This window comes from Rhinolophus ferrumequinum, chromosome 6 (genome assembly GCF_004115265.2).
Source record: "Rhinolophus ferrumequinum isolate MPI-CBG mRhiFer1 chromosome 6, mRhiFer1_v1.p, whole genome shotgun sequence".
Taxonomy (NCBI): Eukaryota; Metazoa; Chordata; class Mammalia; order Chiroptera; family Rhinolophidae; genus Rhinolophus; species Rhinolophus ferrumequinum.
This window is the reverse complement of record NC_046289.1, coordinates 11,737,879-11,759,787: the sequence shown is the minus strand read 5'-3', so window position 1 is coordinate 11,759,787 and position 21,909 is coordinate 11,737,879. Positions and strand designations below refer to the sequence as shown.

The window sequence follows — 21,909 nt, the reverse complement described above, 5'->3', positions numbered from 1 at the left end:
GCCCCAAATCACACATTAAAGCATTTGCAGCCCACTGCATTTATTCCCCACACGTCAGTCTTCCTCAGTGAGCTCTGGGCAATCTCAGGGCACTGGCTATACTCTATGCTCACTGCCAGAGTTCCTTACAGGAGCTCAGAAAGTGCCACGGAGTACATGGGTTTGCCCAGAACGAGGGCTGTCATGCTGAGTAAGGTAAGAGAGCTGGGAGAGCCACCCTTACCTGGAAAGCAACAAACGCCATCCACAGCTGAATATCCCGCGGATTCTCCCGAACCCTCCTGTTGAACTCCTCCACCTTGGCCTTGAGAAGCACGTTCTCTCTGTCTGTCTGTGAGTCCGGCTGCTTTGACTCTTGCTCTGAAGGACCCTGTCCTTGTAACCACTGCGTGGTGGACTGATCATAGATCCCCAGAGGGTTCAACCAGGTTGTAACAGAAGGGACCACATCGTCGGAGCCCGTCACTGGGATAAACGAGACTGGCTCAGATGAGGGAGGTTCGGTTTTTCTGCTGATGGCAACTCCGTCAACCTTCATCAATCCCACGTTCTTCTTCGTAAAATAGCGCTCGGCGTGCTTGTGGGAACGCTTCTTTTCTGTGGAAGCCCCTTCCCAGGATATACACTGCTTCTTAGGGTTAATGCCAAGGCAGGAGTCTCCTTTCCTCTTGTATCTGATATTTGAAAAAGAGAGAAAGTTACTGAGGAAACATTGTGCTCCAGCTCTGAACAAGTGAAGGCTCATCAGACTTAAACCTTTGTCATGCAAGCTGACAACTGCACATATTCAAATTCCCCTTACCTTCAAACTGTTTCTATTTACAGAAATAGGAGGATAAGCAATTAACTTTTTCTGCCCGTTTGACTTATTCCTCTAGCACTTCAAGTCTTCGTTAATGCCTCATGAATTTAAGATCATGCCTGTCTTTCAGATCTTAGGAATTTCTATTTTCCTGGAGCTTTGTAGTTAAAGTACTGTCATATACCTCACGTCATTTGATCGTCACAAGCGTATATGACAGGCAAGGCGGAAATCATCACCCCCTCTTTTAGACTATTCCTGAATAAGGACACTGAGACCTTAGGTGACACTGAGTCATCTGTCTCCTAGGGCAGTCCCTTTTCCTCAATAGTGTCCTGTGTCCCTACTTCAAAAGACAACATATAGGTCTAAGATTCTTTTTTTAATCCTGAAACAAAGTATGTCAAATAAAATTACATCTGGCTATTTTCTACTCTAGAGGAAAAGAGGCTGGGTTCTGAAATGCTTTTATGGAACATGCAGGCGTCCCCAGAGTTACAAACACATGACCACTGAATGAATATCTGCGCAAAAGCTAAGGAAAACTGCGCACTTTTCTGTATGTGTATTATATAAACAACCCAATTAAAAAACAAGCAAAAGATCTGAACAGAATTCACAAAAGAAAACATGAAAGTCCAGAAAAGCACATGAGAAAGTCTTCAATATTATTAGTCCACCAAGGAAATGCAAATTAAAACCACAAAGAGATACATAGCCACCCAAACCGCTGAAATAAAAAGACTGACAATGCCAAATGCTGGTGAGTAATCTGTGGAATAACCAGGATTCTCATATGTTGTTGATGGGAATATAAACTGGTACCATAACTGTGGGAAAAGGTCTGGCAATTTCTTAGAAGAACTAAACATAGACCTACCCTCTGACCCAGCAATTCTATACCTAAGTATTTACCCAAGAAAAAGGAAACCACATGTGTACACAAAGACTCGAGCACAAATGCTCTCAGAAGCTTTATTAATAACAGCCAAATACCAGAAAGAGTCCATCTGTCCATCAACAGAAGAATGAATAAACAAACAGTGGTATGGCCACACAATGGGTACTACCAGCCGTGAAAAGGAACAAACTACTGATAAATGCCACCACATGGATGAAGCTCAGAAACCTTCTGCTGAGTGAAAGAAGCCACCCACATAAACGGGTACACATTACATGATTCCATTTATATGAAGTTCTAGAACAGATCAAACTAATTGATGGTAATTGCCTCTGGGGAACTGGGGTGTCGACTGACAGGCAAGGAGCAGGAGGACACTTTCTGGGGTCACAGTAATGTTCTGTATTTTCATAGAGGTCTGGGTTATCTCGGTGTATGCCTTTGTCAAAATCAGCAAATGAAGATTTGCATATTACATTGTATGTAAACTTTAAATCAAAAGAAAAAAATTAAAATTTTGGACTCTAGTTAACGACACGCATGCTGAAGTAGTTAGGGGGTACTGTATGATGTTGGCAATTTACTTTGAAATGCATCAAAAAATCAGACGGGTTGATGGATGTACGAGCCTCACATATGTGTACGAGTTGTCTCTCAAGCCCTTTCTCGTCATCCTGTCTCCCAACTCTTTCTAGATTGCCTCAGGATGATCTCTCCCCATTCCATTCATGGGTCAAAAACAACTTTAACAAACAGCTGATGAGACAAAACAGTGCTATAAGAACGCTAAATAAGCCTCTCATTCCCTAGGGAACAAATTTTAAGTAAAAAAATTAGTTTTGTTCTCTTTAATTACTATCTTATTTTCACTAAAAATGAACAGTATTTTAGATATTCATATAATCTCTTTAAAAATGTTTCCTCACTGGTCTTACTGGTCTATATTAGTAAGCGTCTACTTTCAGGTATGTGTGTATGTATATATTTATATGTATACACACATATCCTGTATTAAAATAGTTGATATATAGCGTCAGGCTTTCCTCCCTACTTTTAAGCATTTCCACATATCAGTAGTCTTAAAAATATATATAGTTTTTATTGGCTTCAAACTGGTCCATTAGAGGGAGTGTGCCATGATTTATTTAACCATTTCCCTATTGTTGAACATTTAGGTTGTAGGCAATTTATCACTTATCATAGAATCTTAATAATTGGACGTGACCTAGAATGCAACATTCCCCCAAATCAAGGCATTTATGCTATGAAATCCTTATTAAATAATCAGCTAGTCTTCACTTGAATAATTTCAAAAGTAGGAACCCACACTTAGGAGGTTCAGTAAATAACATATGGACATTTAATTTAAACAAATTCAGCTATAGGCACTTGGCCACCAAAATTAAAATAAGAAAACAAAGAAAAAAGAAAAACAGAAGAAGAGGGTATTTCAATCAAGCACATAATTCTGCCCTGAATCCACTGAGTGGGTCTGAACCCCACAGTGAGCTGGGCTGCGCAACAGAAAACGGTCTTTCCTTCAATGACTTCAATTCACATATTCCTCTCATGGAGCCAGACTGTCTGGGTCCGAATTCCAACTCCAACATTTACTATGACTGTGACCTTGATCCAGTTATTTAAAACACACATACACACACACACACACACACACACACACACACACACGTGCGTCTCAGTTTCCTCATCTATAAAATGGGGATAATAATGGTACCTATGTCACAGAATTGCTGGGATGATCCAAAAAGTAATTATATGTAAAATCCTTATCCATATAGTAAGGGCTAGATAAGTTTAAACTATTCTTATCTTAAAACTTGGCTCCTAAACATAAGCCAACTATTTAATCTGGTGTATAGCCAAAGAAACAACAATCCATTCCAAAAATGGAGAAAAAACTGACGGAGCTGAACTTCACGGACAGATAGTGTATTAGTCCGACGGAGTTTTCCAAAGGTCGTTCTGACTGTTACACACTAACTTTAGAACCTAACCCGCTTACCACAATCTCCCACACACACCACAGCACTGCCGGGTGCTCACGCCCCCAGGTCTGCTTTTACACTGAGCCAAATCTGACTTCCCAGCGCTGCCACACATGGTCCTCAGTTATACAGGACGCTGCCAACCCACCCTCCAAAGGACAGCCCGACAAAGCTTCAAAGACAACGACCACAGCCCTGCTGCGGGCCAAACATTCGTAAGCCTCATGGAGTCCTCATGTGGGTGCCAGCCAAGTCACCTGTTCACCCTCCTCTCAAAGCTCTTGGTGTGTCAGGGTCCCTCTTCCGAGGTGAAAGGTCAGACCTGACACACTATCCCCACTGCGCTCTGACCAGCTCAGAGTGCCCTGAGATCAATACCTGCCTAGACCTGGACACGACCAGTCGTCCGGGTATTAATGCAGTCAAGACTTACCTGGCTTAAACTTTAGAAATTACTAGGAAATGACACTCATGACCTATGCCTTTCAGACTAGCACCTTTGCAGCATAACGAAGTTGTTTCCAATCCTTCTTTCTAAGGTCTGAGCCATTCATGAGCAGAGGCCCAAGAGCCACTCATCATTAACAATTGCTTCCTTTTCTCATCCATTACTGAATAATAATCCTTTATGTTTGCACGCCCATTTCTAATTCCACATAAAATAATTCTGATATTGGAGAGTACGGCATAGTGAGAGTTACAATTCCCAACCTACAAGGGAAGAAACAGAGGCTCCGACAGCTTAAGTGGTTCGCTGGGATTACGTTACCCATAAATGGCAAAGTCAGAATGAGAACCGGAGTCCTCTGTTTCCCAATCTAGAAAATGTCCTACCACACCACCGGTCTCATCTTTATCTGTGGACAGTGAGAGAACATTTGAAGTCAGAAACGCAGGTTCAAATCCCCACTCTGCTGCTCGCTGGTTGCGTGACATTGAGAAATTACTGAACCTTCCTGAGGTTCTGTTTCTTCATTCAGAAAATGAGAGTGCTCTCCTCTCGGAGCAGCCGTGAGAATCTAAGTGAAAGAACGAGCCAGGATCGTGGCACACACTCCTTGCCCAATCAGCATTTGCTGGCCTCCCATCTGTCACTGGGTTTCTACCATACCTGCAGCACTACACTGAGCTGGCCTGGAAAACCAAACAAGATTTTAGGGAGTACTCAATAATTTTAAAATATATGAATACATTTTAAACATGACAGTCATTTACTCTCAGCCATGAGGTTTTAGTAGATAGTACATAGATATAAATGTGCACTGAAAAATAACTGGTTTGTATCCGGTATTTTTGATCAGTACTCATCATATAGGAATTTTTTGTTGGAATTGCTAATGTGGTGAGGTATAAGGTCATGATGAGTGAAAACAAATTACAATTTGGAGGTGCAGCAAAGTGATGGAAACTGAAATTTATTTTAAAAGGTAATTAGTCTATAAAAAATAATGATCTTCAAGGTCTCCTCTCAGCCTTTTACTCCATGATTCTCTACCTTCCCTTTTCATTGCCTGTAAGTTGTTTAGGAACAGACATTGTGTATTATTGTTCTTTATGTTCCCAACAGTGTCTTACAAAGTGCTAAGTGCCTAAAGGCTTTAATAAGTATTCAAACATTTACGATTGACAGATTAGAGGAGAAAAGTTTAAATTCATTACTGAAACAAATACCATCACCTATTTTTATGATAATCTGGTGATGGATGCTGGAAACATTTTGAAAAAGTCACTACCATTTAATGTCATTTTTTAAATGACATACCTGGGCAGTGGATAAATAAAAGGCTTTCAAAACTTTTTAAAATTACATGTAGATTAGATCAAATGTTTTCCGGATACTCTGTCACAATTATCTCAAGGTATTTTTAGATTCTTTCATTCAACAAATATTTACTGAACACCTATTATGCCAGGCCACGCCAAGCACCATGGGTAAATAAGATTAATCTGACCTGGATCCTGCTCTCAAGGTTTAAATTTTCATTTCAGAATGTGAGATAAGACATATGCCTGAACAACTTGGCAATGGATTTACTCCCAACGGAATCTATAAAGGGGAGGAGGGACAGACAGGCAGAGAGTGCAGGAGAGAGAAGTTACTTCCCACCAGTGAAAACCAGGGATAGACATGGATACCTTGCTATATCTCCTCGGTAGAGCGACTTATACTCCCAGTTTGCAGGATCCGGTTTCTTATCTGTTCTGAAGGTTTCTCCTGTCAGAGCCTGAATGTCCTCAAGCCAAATAAAGCAATGTCCAATATCAGCAGCAGCAGCTTTTTCTTGACTGTGGGACAAAAGGAGGTGAAGAAGAAAAAGGGAGCGGCACTTAGAAACCTTCCAGTTACATATTTCACATTTTCAGAAACATAAAAGTTAAACATTTCAAACTCCACACAGCATCGCTTTGCAGAGGACCCCTGCTCCAAAAAAAAGGTTTAACATAAAGCAAAAATTGTCGACACTAAACAGCACATTACCAAAAAATGAGGTCATCTCAGAAAGTAACCTGAGGGACACAGGTGTTCTTTTTAAGTATATCATTGAAATGATTGTAATTTGAATTTCAAATAAATCCACAAACAAGTTTTCTTTAAAAAAAAAAAAAAAAAAGTGGGTTGCCCTTACTTCACCTTATTTGAAAGTTCTCAGATTATTTATTCCAACTCAACAACAACAAAAGCACGGTTCTGAATGGTTCAGTCTCAGACGTTACTAAGGCCTGGCCTAAAGCTTGTTTTCCTAGTCTGGGCTCTGTGGACAGTGTTTTGCCTGTATCTATCGACCTCCTACACAAAGGACAGAGAGAGCCCAAGTAAGACAAGACCCTTATTTAGCCAGATACAGATGGAACTACTCCCCTCCAAGTCAAGTGAGAAGGAGGGAAGGATTTTCTGGAATCTAACATCTTTCCTCGTCTAAAGAAAATCAGTTCATAATGCTGCTGACACAAGAAGCCGCCAACGTGGTCAAAACAGCCATTAACTGTTGTTCCATCTTTTACCTCTGGCCAAATAGAAATAAAGATTCTGCAGGCTTCTAAATCATTCTTGGGTGGGAATACCAGGGAATGGTATTTCAGGGACACAAAGTAGCTATTCAATACATATTTGTTGAATGACACATCTCAGGTTAAAATATATGGGATTTTAACACATTCCTCTTCAGAACAACTGTGGAGGGCTATCTGCCCAGGAAAGGGGCAGTGAAGGCAGGGAAAGATCCATACATTCCAGAAAGAAATGAGAAGCCAACTTGGGGGGGAAAAAGAAAGGAAGGGCCAGCTGCAGACCACCCCCTGGGGAGTAAACAAGCCCTCACCCCTCCTCTATTGGGTACTGAGGTCAGGAAGCGGATGTGGTCTGGGCTGTTTGCAAGGAAGGAGCTGCCTCTACCTGAAGATGAAGAGAGGTCATCCTAGGAAAGGAAGGTCAGTCAGAAACTGTAGCCTCTGGGGAAATGGTCCTTCCATCACCCTACTTAGAGTGACATATGGTGCATCACCCCCCATAAACCCACTTTCCTGACATCGTGGAAAGAATCACAACTCACTAATATCTTAGCCCTGGTCAATATGGAAACAAACAATTCTTCCAGGTCTGTTCCCAGGAAGAGACTCAGAAGTTAATACTAAGAAAGTAAAAGAGAAAGACAACATTCTACCTTGATCTTATTGGGGATACTCTGCAAAATATCAACAAACTGAAACATGCTGTCTGGATCATAAAACCAGCCAGAGGCTGCAAAGATCACCTCTGACGTGGTTAAGCACAGGCTGAAAATAACTATCTTTCAAGTTCTAATGGTGGTTTCTACCTCGGTTAGGAAATCATTTAAAGCTTACTTTCCTCGGCTATAGAAAAGGACAAGTAGCTAAAGGTGAGTTTTCAGAAGATATAACGATTAAGATAGTCTTCTTTGAAGACATACAAAAAAGCAAGAATATCAATAATGTCAATACATTCATTCATTCATTCACACCACAAAAACGTAGGCCGTGTATGTTATTAAGTATCAGGCCCTGCGCCAAGGCTGGGGGGGTACAATGAATGGCAAGCGAGGCAGACATGGTTCCCACCCACATAAATTCAGTCAAATTCAAAACCATTTTGCTTGCCCCCTTTATTTTATCCTCCTAGAGCATGTCTGGGTTACCGGTATAGCACCTGGGACATACAGAGGGCTAAAGAAATCTGCATCCTCTGAGCCAGAGGCCTGCAGCATTCTCCCAACTGCTCAGTCACAGAAGGACCCAGGAGATGGTGTGTCTGCCTCTCCAGTGGACACTCTCGGGGCAAGATTCCAGACGTCCTCCAACACAGAGCTCTCAGTGACATCAATGGGACTGCCAAGCACACAACCCCTGAAGAGCCCCCAAAATCTTAATAGTACTAATTTGTTTTAAGTATGTCTTGGACGGGTACTTCAAATTTTCTCTCTTCTAGACCACATGAACAAAGAAAACGCAAGTTAAATGAGGAATAATCCAAGTAGTTTCAGCGTATGCCGACTGTCCCAGCCCTGGGCAGAGCACCTCCCTCCCTATGGAGGAAGTCAGACTGAGCAGAGGAAAAGCTATCTCAGTGCCTACCTGTCACCCCCCTAGTGACTGGGATATACTCCAGGTAGACAGCAGCACACAATGTGGGGAGAAATAAAGGCCCCAAGGAAAGGAAATACTGTGGTTCCGAGCTAGTCTACACCATCAGCCCCACAGTTCTAACAAATGTGAAATAAGGACAAAGACAATGGCTGTTTTAGGTGCTATATGAACCTTAACCAAAGAGTGGGGGGTAATGCGAGTGACTGAAAAGAAGATACATCCATGAGAGAAGACCTTTCTCTTACTCTTTGTAAGTTTGGAGGCCAATAGCCCCACAGATGGAACTTTTACCTGTGTTGTGAGCTAGCCCATAGACCCACATGTGGCACACTTGCCATGTGTCAAAAATCCCAAAGACTTTTTGTCTAAATCAGATTCCGAGACAATCATTTCTGTGCCTAATTAACATTTCTCAAATTAAATCATGGCCCTAACCTTTTTAATGCAAGTTTTTTGGTTTTTGTTTTTTTTATGTAGACCTAATAGTAGAATTCTATTTTTATTGCCAACTTTATTGAGACTTTTATTGACTCCATTTTGATTGAGTGGAATTAAATAATGAGTTAAATAATCATTTAAAATATAACTCGTGGCAGTAATTGAGGGAGGAAAATTACAGACTGAAAATATCATAGGTATGGGAGAACAGAAAACCTACTTCACTTTCTCTGATTCTTTTTTACTGTCTCTGCTTCTGGACAACTGGTCCTTTTCAGAATCAGTATCGAACTCAGAGCCACTGCTACTTGACTGCCCATGTTTTCTCTTGGTTTTCCTGTGGTGTTGATGCTTCCTTTTCTTCTTTTTCTCTTTCTTCTTTTTTCTGCTTGCTTGTTTGAGTTTTTCGTTAGTGTCACTTTCATCTGAAGGCTCTGACTTCAGAGGACTCCTGTTTGGGAAAATCAACATTAGAATTTTCAGAAGAGAATTAGGGAAAATAATATGTAAATGAATAATCAGATAAACAAATACGTAAAAGGAAATTCTAAAAATGCGCGCACAGACTTACTATTTTCCCATATATTATACAGTATCTCCCTGGATTACAATTCACCTGAAAGATGTAAGAGTTGGATCGAAAATAAAACCAGGTGAAGAAATTCTAATTTTAATAGCTTCTAAACCTATACCTTCATATTTATATACTTTAAAATGAATGTAATCTATCAGTTATTTTATCAACTATAGTGTATTTAAAAGCATCGTTGTAAAAGGTTTATTTTCAGTCCTACGTATTACACCAGCATGTCCTTAACGCAAAAAAAAAACACAAAACAAAATCCCCCAAACAAAAAACAAACAATTCTGGTCCTTGCTTTTAAAGGTCACAATGAGCTCTTCCTCATTACAGAAATATCTACATGCATCAACTATTCTCACTATCCAAAGGCTTCTTACACTGGTAGAGTACATGGCTTCTTGGGGTTCATCATATTAATGAGACCATCTAGTCTATATTTGCGAGAGAGCGCATTTCTCAGTTCAATGATCTAGAACAAAATTCTTTCAAAGCTGGGTAGAGATGGACGCCATTTTGCTTTCCACAAAGTTTTCACAGGATTTTATCCTATGTTACTGTGGAGGTCCAGCAGGAGCCACCCCAAGATGTGCCTCAGTGGTATGCCGATTACTTTGAGCTAAAGGCAATTTCAGCTTCAGGCTCAAGAGAAACTTCTGCCCCCACCCCCACTTACCCCTCCCCCCCCCCACCAACTACCTAGAAGAATTTGAATTAGGGCCTTGCTCCTAAGAGGTTAGCAGAGATCATTTCTTTTGACCTACCTATAGGGCAAGACAAAGGTCTATGTACTAAAGGTCTGCTCCTCTTATCGTCCTGCAATGACGCTTTGAAGCCCCCAAGGTGCATCACCTCATCCCTAGCTCAGAATGTCTCATATCCCTCAATCCCCCTTTCTATCTCTGAACCTCTCACGTATGCGGGGTCTCTGACTCCCTCATGCACGTGGGGTTCCCATGCACATGACATTAAATTTGATTTGCTCTTGTCAATCTGCCTCCTGCTGATTTGATTACTTGGCCAGCCAGGAAGAAGAGGAGGAGGGAGCGGGGAATTCCTCCCTTGTCCCACGCTATATTACACAAGCGCCTTCTATTTTTACAAAAGTGGTGAAAATATAACTAAAGAAATAGCTGAATTCTATATTTATCAGTAGTCTCAAGGTTACTAACGAGGTTAGTAAAGTTACTTAAGAATCACAATGACGCCATCTCCCTCATGGCCTAATTATTGGCTGTGCCTGTGTCACATCATTGTCACTGCAATGCAATGTGGGGGGGAAGAAATAATCTCTAAGACTGAGGTAAGGGAAAATAGTCACAGGTCACCGCAATACTCTAAGGACGAATTTTACCTAGCTCTCTTATCAGAGGCTTTTCTAACGAGCATCATTCCAGCTAAGCTACAGACGGTACATTGACAAAGACTAAACATCCATCTATCAAAAATACTACCTTGTCAGTGGCGACCCTTCAGAAGCAAGAGCTGTGGCCCCTTCGGTTTGCTGGCTCAGAGATGTTATGGTTCCCACACAAAAGCTTGGGTTGCTCAGCCAGTCTAATTCTGCACATGCGAAAGAGAAAAAAAGATCAATGAAATTAGCTCAATATGATTTCTAAAGCAGGAAATCCATCTTACCAGCTGACATCCTAATTCACAGCCAATGTCAGCTAGACACTTAGAACAGTCCACAGAAGCCAAAGGGAATCAATCCATGAATTTTTTTATTCACAGGGCATGGGGCTTTAGCACACTCTAAAATATTTAAGGCTGAAATCCTCTTGTGACATCAGGCTGCAGCTTAAGCAAAAGCCATATAACAAGTGTGGCCTAAAAGTCAACACGGCTTCATGCATTCCATCCACATGCTAATGAGCGTGAAGGCTTCCTAAGCATTAGTTTTTAATGACCTCCAATTTGATTTACACAATTCCAAAAGGTTAAAAAAATCAAATCATGCATAAAAGTCCACCATGCTTAATATTATTACAGCAGATTAAGATATTTTTCTTTAAAAGAATATTGCAATGTTCTATCTTAGTACAGCAACTTAACACAAACCTTTCTTATAACAAACAGTACTCGTCTTTGAAAATAAAAACACAAGGTGTCAACTCTTCTGATTAATGCTAAAATTACATAAGATGTTAACAATGATTATCTCTGGGTGGTGAGATAAATATCTGAATTTGTTTTTCTGCTTATCCATTAATTTCTAACTCTTCTACAATGAACTATTTCTAAATTACTTATTTCAGGGGTTTTAGCTATGTAGGAAAGGAAAAAAACATTGGGCAGTAGTAGCAAGGGGGCCCAAGGAGGGGTTTATATTTTGCCCTGTTTTGTTTCAGGATAGGAGGCCAAAGCACATTCATATGCCAAGGACAAAGCACCCAGGAAATGGCTGAAGTTAGAAGAAAGAAGGGTAATTACACTTTTCAACAGTTGTACTGGGACATTATATACCATAAGGTTCACTCACATAAAGTGTATATAATTCAGTGGTTTTTAGAATATTCTGAATTGTGCAACTATCACCACAAAATAATTTTAGAACATTTTCATGATCCCCCAAAAGAAACTCCGTGCCCGTTAGCAGTAACTACCCCTCACCCGTCTCCTATTCTCCCACCCTGACTCCCAGCCCTACACAACCGCTAATCTTTTCCCTCTATAGATTTGCCCATTTTGGACATTTAATATAAACAAGATTGTACAATATATGGTCTATTTGGGGCTGTTATGAATAACGCTGCAATGAACACTCACGTGCAAGTTTTCATATGAACACGTGTTCTCGTTTCTCTTGGGTAGGTATCTAGGAGCAGAATTGCTGGGTCATATGGTAACTATGTTTAGAGTTTTGCGGAACTGCCAGAATGTTTTCCAAACTGGCTGTACCATGTTACATTCCCACTAACAATGATGAGGATTCCAATTTCTCGACATCTTTGACAACTTGTTCCCTTTAGATTACAGTCATACTAGTGGGTATGATGTGCTTTCTCACTGTAGTTTTGACTTCCATTTCCTTGGTGACTACTGGCGATGTTGAGCATGTATGCATGTTTATTGGCCATTCATATTTGAACAGAAACAACTATTCAAACCCTTTGCTCATTTTTTAATGGGACTGTCTTTTTATTATTGAGTTGTAACAGTTTGTTCCATATTCTGTATGCTAGTCCCTGACAGTAAGTGCATTTTAGTGAAGAAGAGGTATCAGAATGCACACACGCTCCTTGATGACAGGTACTTGGTTTTATTCACTGCTGTATCCCCAGCACTGAGATCAGTGCCTGGCATACACCAGAAGGAGTTTAATAAATACTTGTGAAAAGAGGCGAGGGAGGGAGGAAGGAAAATTCCTAAGGAGGAAAAGTATATTAACAAGCACAGGAAAAAGGGAATGAAGGATTCTAACTTACTAAGTGCTGACTGCAGGCCACGCACCAGGTTAAGCACCCTGCATCCTTGTATCTTTTCATCCTCACAACAACCCTCTATGAGAGATATTATGATCGCCACTGAATGGAAGCGGAAATTAAGGCTCAAAGGGATGAGTAATTGGTAAGGTCATACCCAGTAAGTGCTACACAACTGTTACACCATCTTTCTTCGACTGTCTTTTTCCTTCTGAGGGTGGTTCCTTTCCCTTGGGCCTAATTCCTGGCAGAAGGCGTGTGAAAATAGTTCCTATTGCTGAGATTACAATTATTTCCACAATAACTGGATTCTATAATGAACGAAGGAAAAGTGGGAAAAGATGGAACAAACAATATGCAAGGAGAGATGCTCTCAAATAATTCCAGTATATTTGTACATAAATATTCTACGCAATGATAACAGCTTGGAGGAAAAGTAAAAACATGCAGATGTCAAAAAAAGTCATAAAGTGTGTGACTTTCCAAAGTCCTTCAGAAGAGGCAAGAAAGGGTTTCTGAGGACGCCATTAAAGGCCTTACCATATGGGATCACTGTGGGAGCGGGGAGTACTTTATAAAGAACTAAAACTCGCGTTTGGAACTCCAGCCATCACTGACCCTCTGTGACCTTCATCTCAATCAAATGACCTTCTGTCAGGTCAAAAGGTATTTTCAACTGATAAAAAGGTTGCTTCTTGTTTTCTTGGGCAGCATATCAGCGGAGAACATGCCTGGAATATTAGAAGTACTCATCATTGGATGTTAGGCCTGGAGGAATTTTGGAGATCACCTAGTCCAGAGATTTTAGAACTTTTTTAAACCCAGAAACACGCTGTCGAAACAAAATCTGTCAAGAAGTCCAACACGCAGACCGGAGAAAGCAAGAAGTGTTTTGCTGGGGTTTGGAGGGACGGGGTGGGTCTGAGAAGGCTCTCAGGAGCCCGGCCTAGACGCCACTCCCTCATTTACAGATCAGTAAGTGGATGCCCAGAGAAGTTAAGTCACGTGGCCCAGGGCACCCATCAGAACCTGGGTCTGTGACTCTCCACCCAGTCCTCTCCACCAGGGTGCTGCTCTTCACTTCCTCCACTAAGGAGCTGCTTTTCCTTCAATCGCCTTGCAATTAGTACATGTGGCAATTATGGCAATTTTCATACTGTTATCTCATTATCTGCATGTCAGTCTTCTCACCATATTCTAAGTCAAAGGCCAACAACACAAGTCCCAACAGGGACCAGATTAGTAATGCTTACTGTGACACTATAGGGAGTGACAACAGAAAAAGAAAAAGACAAACAAACAAATATATTTTGCCAGCCAAACAAACACACCAACTGGTTTACAACTCTTATATCCAAGTTTCCAGCCCACCTCCTCTCCCCCCTACTCCTTTCTTCCCAAATAAAATCAACGTGAGGGCCAAAGCCATGACTACTCACCCCTGTATTCCCAACTCCTAGCAGAGTGCCTTGGCGCGAAGTAACTGGACTCAATAAACATTTGTCAAATAAATAAAATGAATGCGGATCTGGACCATATCTTTGCATCTTTGTATGCCCACCACTCGATTTACTGAACAAACTGAAGGAATTTGAGATTGTCAAAAGCACGCCATTATCTAGGTATAAAGTATATCTATTATAACTCAATTCATCCAGTCTTCATGGTAAATATTCTTTAATCACTAAAGAATAGAATATTGAACATCTACACTGTGTCTGGGCACAGCCGTAGGCTCGGGGGGTACAGTGGTGAAGAAGATAGGTCAAGTCTTTGCTCCTATGGTGCTTAAGCTTAATCATAACCGTAACTGTTCAGATAACACATTTGGATGGTTAAACTAAATTTTAGTTAACACACAATCCTCGAGAAAGTTATCTGAGACTAAAAGATGCTGTACTAAGCGGATTGCAAAGTTCTTTTCTATATTTACTCACATCCTCACCTAATTTACAAGTGCTCTTGATAGAAATCAAATGTGTGTTTAGATAGCGTCAATACTAAGCAGGATGTAACACATTACAGAGAAGACACGTGCCTAGGGTTTAAGATAGAGAAGCTGGCTGTCTGACAAACCATTTATCCCTGCAGGTTAGTAAATAAATCGCAGGTTGAAATTCGCCTGGAAAGTAGCACTCTGCTATACACATACGCACGCACATCTAAGAAAGGAAGAAGGGTGGAAATATCCGGCAGAAAAACCACTTTAGAACTACTGCCTAACAAAAACCAGGCAGGTATCTGGAAGAACCACAGCATGTGTAATTTTACAGAAAATAATATAATGAATTATCACTGAATACTTGAAGCTGAAATGCTTTTTGTGATAAATTTATTCTATAACTCTTTCTCCATCACTTGTGGAAATGCTTTAATTCAATTCCACTACAGATAAAGGGAGGAAGGAATTGCCATGAATAGATTTAAGTTTTTAAAAACAAATTTCGAATCACAGTTGGATAGAACATCCAAGTTCTACGCCCACTCCCCATTCTATTACAACAAAATAGCACTGATTACTAGTTTGTTCAAGTGAATTCAGGTGAGCACCACACCTCCAGGGATGATATTCAAAAGACATCTCTACGGCTGATTGTATAAATAAATTGGCATATACATTAGGGGAGGGGTTGTTCCTTTAAAAAGAATGAGCCAAGCTTTTCACTTTTATCACAATCCTCATTTTCTGACAAAGAATCTTAGAGCACAAACGTTCGTACAAAAAGCAGTGGCAAACATGGCTAAGCACCACGCTTAGGTGGTGATTACACAGAACCTAAGCAGAGTCAGCTCTTGCACAGAGTTAACCTACAATTTGAAAAGAGCCAGGGATCCCAAAGGTAATATAAAAACAACCCAAACCCCAACATTCTAATATCACAGAGTGGTTTATAACACAAGTGCTGGAGTCAGAAAAATTTGAGCTCAAATACTGGCTTTACTGTTTATTAGTTGTGCAACTCTGAACAAAATACTTCTCTCTGAGTCTTTCATTCAGCACTTTTTTCCTGAGAGCCACGCACTGTTGTCGGTGTTAGGAATACACAACGAACAAGATAGACCCCACAAGATCCTCAGGGAGCTAACACACTAGCAGTCACTTATATGCAAAATGTGACAAATGCCGAGATAGAGAAAATATACAAGGTATAATGATAGCACATAACTAGGTTCCCTAATCCAAACCAGGTATGGATCAGAGAAAGCTGCCTGGAAGGACATCTCAGTTAAGACCTGAAGGATGAGAAGGACTTGGGCAGATGTGCCCCTAAGAAGCATCAAGGCAGAAGAAATGGCTTACAGAAAGGCCTGCAAGTGAGAAAGCATGACTCTCTGGGAACAACAGGAAACTGTTATGGCTGGACCACCAGGAGGGAGGGAGGGTGGGTGGGAGGGCAAAGTGAGGCAAAATAAAGCTGGAGAGGTTAGGGGCCTTTAAAAACATGTTTGAGTTTGAGTTTACCCTAAGAGTAATGGGCAGATGCTTGAGAGCTTTGAGCAAGACTGACAATATCAGATCTAGTGTTGGAAAGATCAGCAGGGAATAGTGTTTAAGAGCACACATTTTTAAGCTACTTTGCCTGAGCTCAAATCCTGGCTGAGTCTTACTAGCCATGTGATGTAGGTGAGTGACTTACTGGCTCTGGGCCTCTGTTTCCTCCTCCTTAAAAATGCAGATACTAGTAAGTACAGACTTCATAGGGTTGTTATGGATTCATTAAGATAATATCTGTAAAGCATTTAGACCAGTGAATGGCACATAGTGTTTTTACATATAAGGTGTGGTTAAAAAATACAGTGAATGTTTAAATTAAAAAAAAAAATTAGGGCTGGCCCAGTGACTCAGGTGGTTGGAGCGCCATGCTCCTAATGCTGAGGTCGCCGGTTCGATTCCCACATGGGCCAGTGAGCTGTGCCCTCTACAGCTAAGATTGTGCACAATAGCTCTCCCTGGAGCTGGGCTGCGGTGAGCAGCCGGAGGTTGGCGTGGTGAGCTGCCGTGGGCTGCTGTGTGCTGCCATGAGCGGCCGGTGGCCAGTGTGAGTGGCCAGCGGCCTGCATGAGTGGCTGGCAGCCGGTGAGAGCTGCCGTGAGCTGCTGTGAGCAGCCAACCGAGGACCAGCGACCAACTGCCCCAGCCAGAAGGAGCGCAAGGCTCATAATAGCAGCATGGGCCAGGAAGCTGTGTCCTACACAACTAGATAGGAACAACGGCTTGAACCGGAGTAGGGGGGAGGCAAAAGAAAGGGGGGTAAAGAATTATCACAGTAAAAGACACACTGCCATTAATCCCCCTCAAAATACTCCTCCTCACTTTGAACACTTATCCCATGGTTCTTGCCACTTTCTGAAGCAGTTCTGGAAGTCCTCTTTCGTGAGTGCTTTTAGTTGCTCTGTCGTGGCTACCTCCATGTCCTGAATCATTTTGACTTTGGGAAAGAGCCCGAAGTCACATGGTGCCAGATCCAGTGAATAAGGTGGATGAGGACACACCGTAATGTGTGTGTATGTGTTTTTTAAATACCTATTTATTAAATATCTATTTAATACTTTTATTTTATTTTATTTTTTTAAGGAGGGCACAGCTCACAGTGGCCCATGGAGGGATTGAACCAGCAACCTTGGCGTTACCAACACCACACTAACCAACTGCGCTAATCGGCCACTCCCGTAATGTTTTTATTTGACAGAAATTGCCGTACCAGAAGTGTTGTGTGACATGGAGCCTTTCCGTTGTGATCAAAAGATACGGTAAATGCTACTGCTGAGTGTCATCCAACAGAAAGGCAGGGATCTTCAATACGGAAAGCATTGTGTTGAACCTTAGTAACAGTGTGTGACAAGTTTCAACTTGTTCTGTGCAGTCGAGTGTGAGCTACATTTGAAAGAAGGTGTGTTTTAAAGTGTGCCGTAAATCACCCTCCATCATGACAGTGCTCGGTGTCACACATTGCTTCTGTACGGCAATTTCTGTCAAAGAAAAACATTATCCACCTTATTCACCGAATCTGGCACCATGCAACTTCCGGCTGTTCTCCAAAGTCAAACTGATTCAGGACATGGAGGCAGGCACGACAGCATAACTAAAGACACTCACAAAAGAGGACTTCCAGAACTGCTTCAGAAAGTGGCAAGAACGATGGGATAAGTCTGTTCAAAGCGAGGGGGAGTATTTTGAGGAGGATTAATGGCAATGTGTCTTTTACTGTAATAAATTTTTTTAATTTAAAAATTCACCGTATTGTTTGATCACACATCGTAAACACATTTTAAAATTCTGCCTACAGTGTGGAGAGCGGTTCAGAGAGGAAAGGTAGGACTAAAGATGGGGATACTATTTAGGAGGCTGTTGTAATAACATGGGGATGTCAGTGGCAAAAATCAGGTAGTGGCAGTGAGAACAGAAGGAAAATAAACACTGTACAGTGATCTCTGGGATTTAAGGTAAAATGCAGAATAGTACATATTTACGAAAGAAGGGAAATGTAGTTATTCATATCAAGGGGGGAAAAATGAAAGGGTATCTGTGACTAATAAAAATTCTAACCTGTAAGGGAAGGAAACTAACAAGTTGGAGGTATAGAGATGGAAGCTTTTCCTTCTCTGAACATACCCGGGTTTATATCTTCAACTTTAGAACCATGTAAATATTTCAAAACATTATAATAGAGGAAATAAATCAAAAAGAAAAATAAGCAATCCCTAAAAATTGAAAATATACATAATTATGTATCAATTGGTGACAAAACCACAGAGTATTATTTCAAGCGATTTTAAAACAGTAATTTGACTGTACGTCTGTTATGGAATATGTCGTAAAAACAAATGGCACCATGAAGAAATATTAAACTATTTAGTATTAGTCATATTACTGTTATTTTGAACATATACATAATTGTACTGACAGCACCAGGAACTAAGATTTTTTTGTGTAAGAGGAAAGAAATAAAAATATTAAATTAAGTTAAAAATCTCACAATCTTAAATTTGGACTGGGAATATCAATATGAATTCATGATGTATTTTTCTCTTCCTGGTTCTGACGAATGAAAATATCTGGAAGTAATGACAATGAGTACTCCTCCCACCCAATTTGTGGTTTTAACATACTCATACCATTTTCCACTAAAAGAAACCAGGGTTCCTTGGAGAATTAGCCAATTCCAGTCCATAACAGAACATGCAAGCAATGAGCTCTGGGCCTCTTTTATGCCAGAAAGGAAGTGATTAGAGACAACTGGGCCATGTCAAAAAGACACAGGCACCAACCGCATTAGGCTCCCACTGGCCAAAGATGGGACAATTTGAGCATAAGAAAAATTATATCTGCAATGGACTGAAACAGAAGTCTGTTAAAAATTCAGGAGTTCATAATGAAAAGGGAAAAAAGAAAAGAAACACCTCACTGGTCACCTCCTACAGTGACCCCCAACTCATTATTCTGAAAACTGACAAAGGGAATAAATCAAGCATTCTTCGTATCTTTTCTGCCTAAACTGTATTTCAAGGTATCCGCGTAGTTTTAAGGAAAAGTTCTTTATAAAATAATTGATGCTAATAAATATAGGAGGAATGCGAAGATTATAAAATAACCATTTTGTAACCCCAAAGAAATAACTGATCTAAGCAATAATCATAAATGGCTGCAAAAATCGTTACATGAAAGGCTGACAGCTTCGTAATAGATGAATCAGGTTGTCCATGAGTCCACTGATCATTCTTAACATCACTGGACAGCAGATCCTACCAATTTGATTCAACAGCCAGTAGACAGCACCCCCAATGAGGTATTTTCAACTACAAAAAAAATTAGACCTGAATCTAATTAACTCTCTAGATCTAATTACCAGTTTATAGGAAATACTGGGATAGAAAAGCATGTTAAATGACACCATGAGGATATGGTGGGAATTGTGTATAGGACAAATGACTCAGTTTCCACAACAAATAAATCATAAAATGGAAGAGACTTAAGAGACATATGAACAATATTACATCTTTTTGGATCCTGACTTGAACAAACCAACTGTAAAAGGCCATTTTTGAACACTGACCGGCAATTACGTGATAGTAAAGAATTATAATTTCATCATGAGTGATAATGTTGTGTTTAAATTTTTAGAACTACAGTACTTTATAAAGAGCACTTTTCTCAAACATTATCCTGACGCTGGATACCCAGAGATGTCTGGTAAACAGCATTCACGATAAATGACAAGACCACCACTCCCCTGTAAACTCTCCATCTTGCCCTCCCAAAATAAAGAGATAAAACTTTGGATTGTTATTCAAATCACTATCCTCCCTCACCACTGGTCCCAACCATATATCCCATGCCTCTTTATGCCTCTGTATTTTCCTACAAATTGGACTATTTACAGTTTTCCACACAGGTCTCAGGAGCCCTTTCCTGCATGCCTGTGAAGGCCCTGGAACGCCCTCCCACTAACTCTATTTGTCCAAATCCTACCCTCTTAAAGACCCATCCCAAAAGTTAGCTCCTATATAAAGCCTTATTAGAACCTCCCATCAGAAGTCGTTATTCCTGTAGCTCACCTGTGACACCTGTAGCATCCTACCTTGTACTGTTATTTTTTTTGAAGTACCTACTGTTGGTCTTATTCAACAAATTTTTATTGAACGCCAACAACATTTTGGGCCTGTGCTAGGGGCTAAGTATGCTACAATGAACAGACACTATCCCTGATCACATGGAGGTTACAGTGAGTAAAGGATGACCAAAATTATAGTAATAATATAAGAAATTACAATTATGATAAGTGTTACCAACAGGCGTAAGAGCCATGAGTGGATATAAAGGAGGTGTCAGACACAACTGGACTCTGCTACATACAACCCTGTTTCCCCGAAAATAAGACCTAGCCAGACAATCAGCTCTAATGTGTTTTTTGGAGCAAAAATTAATATAAGACCCAGTCTTACGTATTATATTATACCGGGTCTTATATTAATTTTGCTCCAAAGGACGCATTAGAGCTGATTGTCCAGCTAGGTCTTATTTTCGGGGAAACACGGTAAGTGCATGATTTAGGATTACTTGAAATTACAATTAACTATACGTATACCTCGTTTTATTGTACTTTATGGAGCTTCACAGGTGTTGAGTTTTTTACAAATGGGAGACCCCCTCCACCAGCAAAAAGACTACAACTCACTCTATTGTGGCAGTCTGGAACCAAACCCACAATACCTACGAGATATAGCTGTGTGTGTCTCAGTTCTTAACAACACATCTTCTGGGAATGCTTAAGATTTAAATAAAATATGTAATGCCATCCCCTGGCACACAGTAGACCCTCAATAAATAAATGTTAGTTCTTATTCCCAGCAGCTGTGCCTGTCGGGAGAGCAACTGTTTGCCTAGGCTTTGGATCCTAGATCCCAAGCCTGCGAAAAGATACCAACCCAATAAGCATTTCAGAAGTAAGTAAAACAGGAAAGGAAGAGGGCATAAGAACCCCCAGCATCTGCCTCAGGAGTCTCCTTGAGATGTGGAGTACCATTACTCCCATTTTATAGGTGAAGTAACAGGCTCAAAGAAGGAATGGGGTCAGAGAAACAATGATATCATGGAAGTTGCCAGCTCCAGCTCGTTCTCCCTCCACGATTCTACAACTCTAGTCCCGAAGACGCCGGGACAAGGACAGGAGCCCTTCCCAGAAGGCTTTGCAGCGCCGCGGAGAACTCTGGGACACTAGTGGATAAACAAAGCCAAGGCAAGGACCGGGACCTGGGATCGAGAATCTACGTCTTACGCTGGCCGAGTGCCTTCTTCATCCCTTTTGTGCGCTTACCTTTCCTGGAGCTCCCGCTATCGGGAGCCTCACTAACGCCAGCAAAGGCCGGAAACAGCGCCATGATGACAGGCCGCACCGCCGTTCCCGGCCACATAAATGGCGGCGGCGAGTGGCCGCCGGTAGTGAGGCCTCCGTGATCGCGGTGCACTCTGGGAAGTGTGGTTTTCCTAACGCTCACTCGGGCTTGACCCGAGACCCGACGGGGCGGGGCGAGGCAGGACCGCTTCTCCGTAGTTGATACCTGCGCGTCTGTGAGAGCCGGCAAATGCTGAAACTGGGAGATAGACTTGTTCAGGGCAGAAAATACTAGGAAGTTGAGATTCCAGTTCCAGCCCT

The 21,909-nt window shown here is 41.2% G+C and overlaps 1 protein-coding gene across 1 annotated transcript in view; it reads right to left on the bottom strand.

Annotated features, from left to right (window-relative positions):
• The window catches only part of NRDE2 (NRDE-2, necessary for RNA interference, domain containing), a 37,732-nt gene extending 16,032 nt beyond the window's left edge, over window positions 1-21,700 (bottom strand). The window contains exons 1-5 of the mRNA XM_033108127.1: window positions 21,571-21,700; window positions 10,784-10,892; window positions 8,970-9,200; window positions 5,846-5,995; window positions 224-674 (exon numbers count right to left, since the gene is read on the bottom strand). Of these exons, the coding sequence (XP_032964018.1) occupies window positions 224-674; window positions 5,846-5,995; window positions 8,970-9,200; window positions 10,784-10,892; window positions 21,571-21,667 (1,038 nt within the window). The 5' untranslated portion in view covers window positions 21,668-21,700. The remainder of the gene's footprint in view (window positions 1-223; window positions 675-5,845; window positions 5,996-8,969; window positions 9,201-10,783; window positions 10,893-21,570) is intronic.
• Window positions 21,701-21,909: the final 209 nt, after the last annotated feature.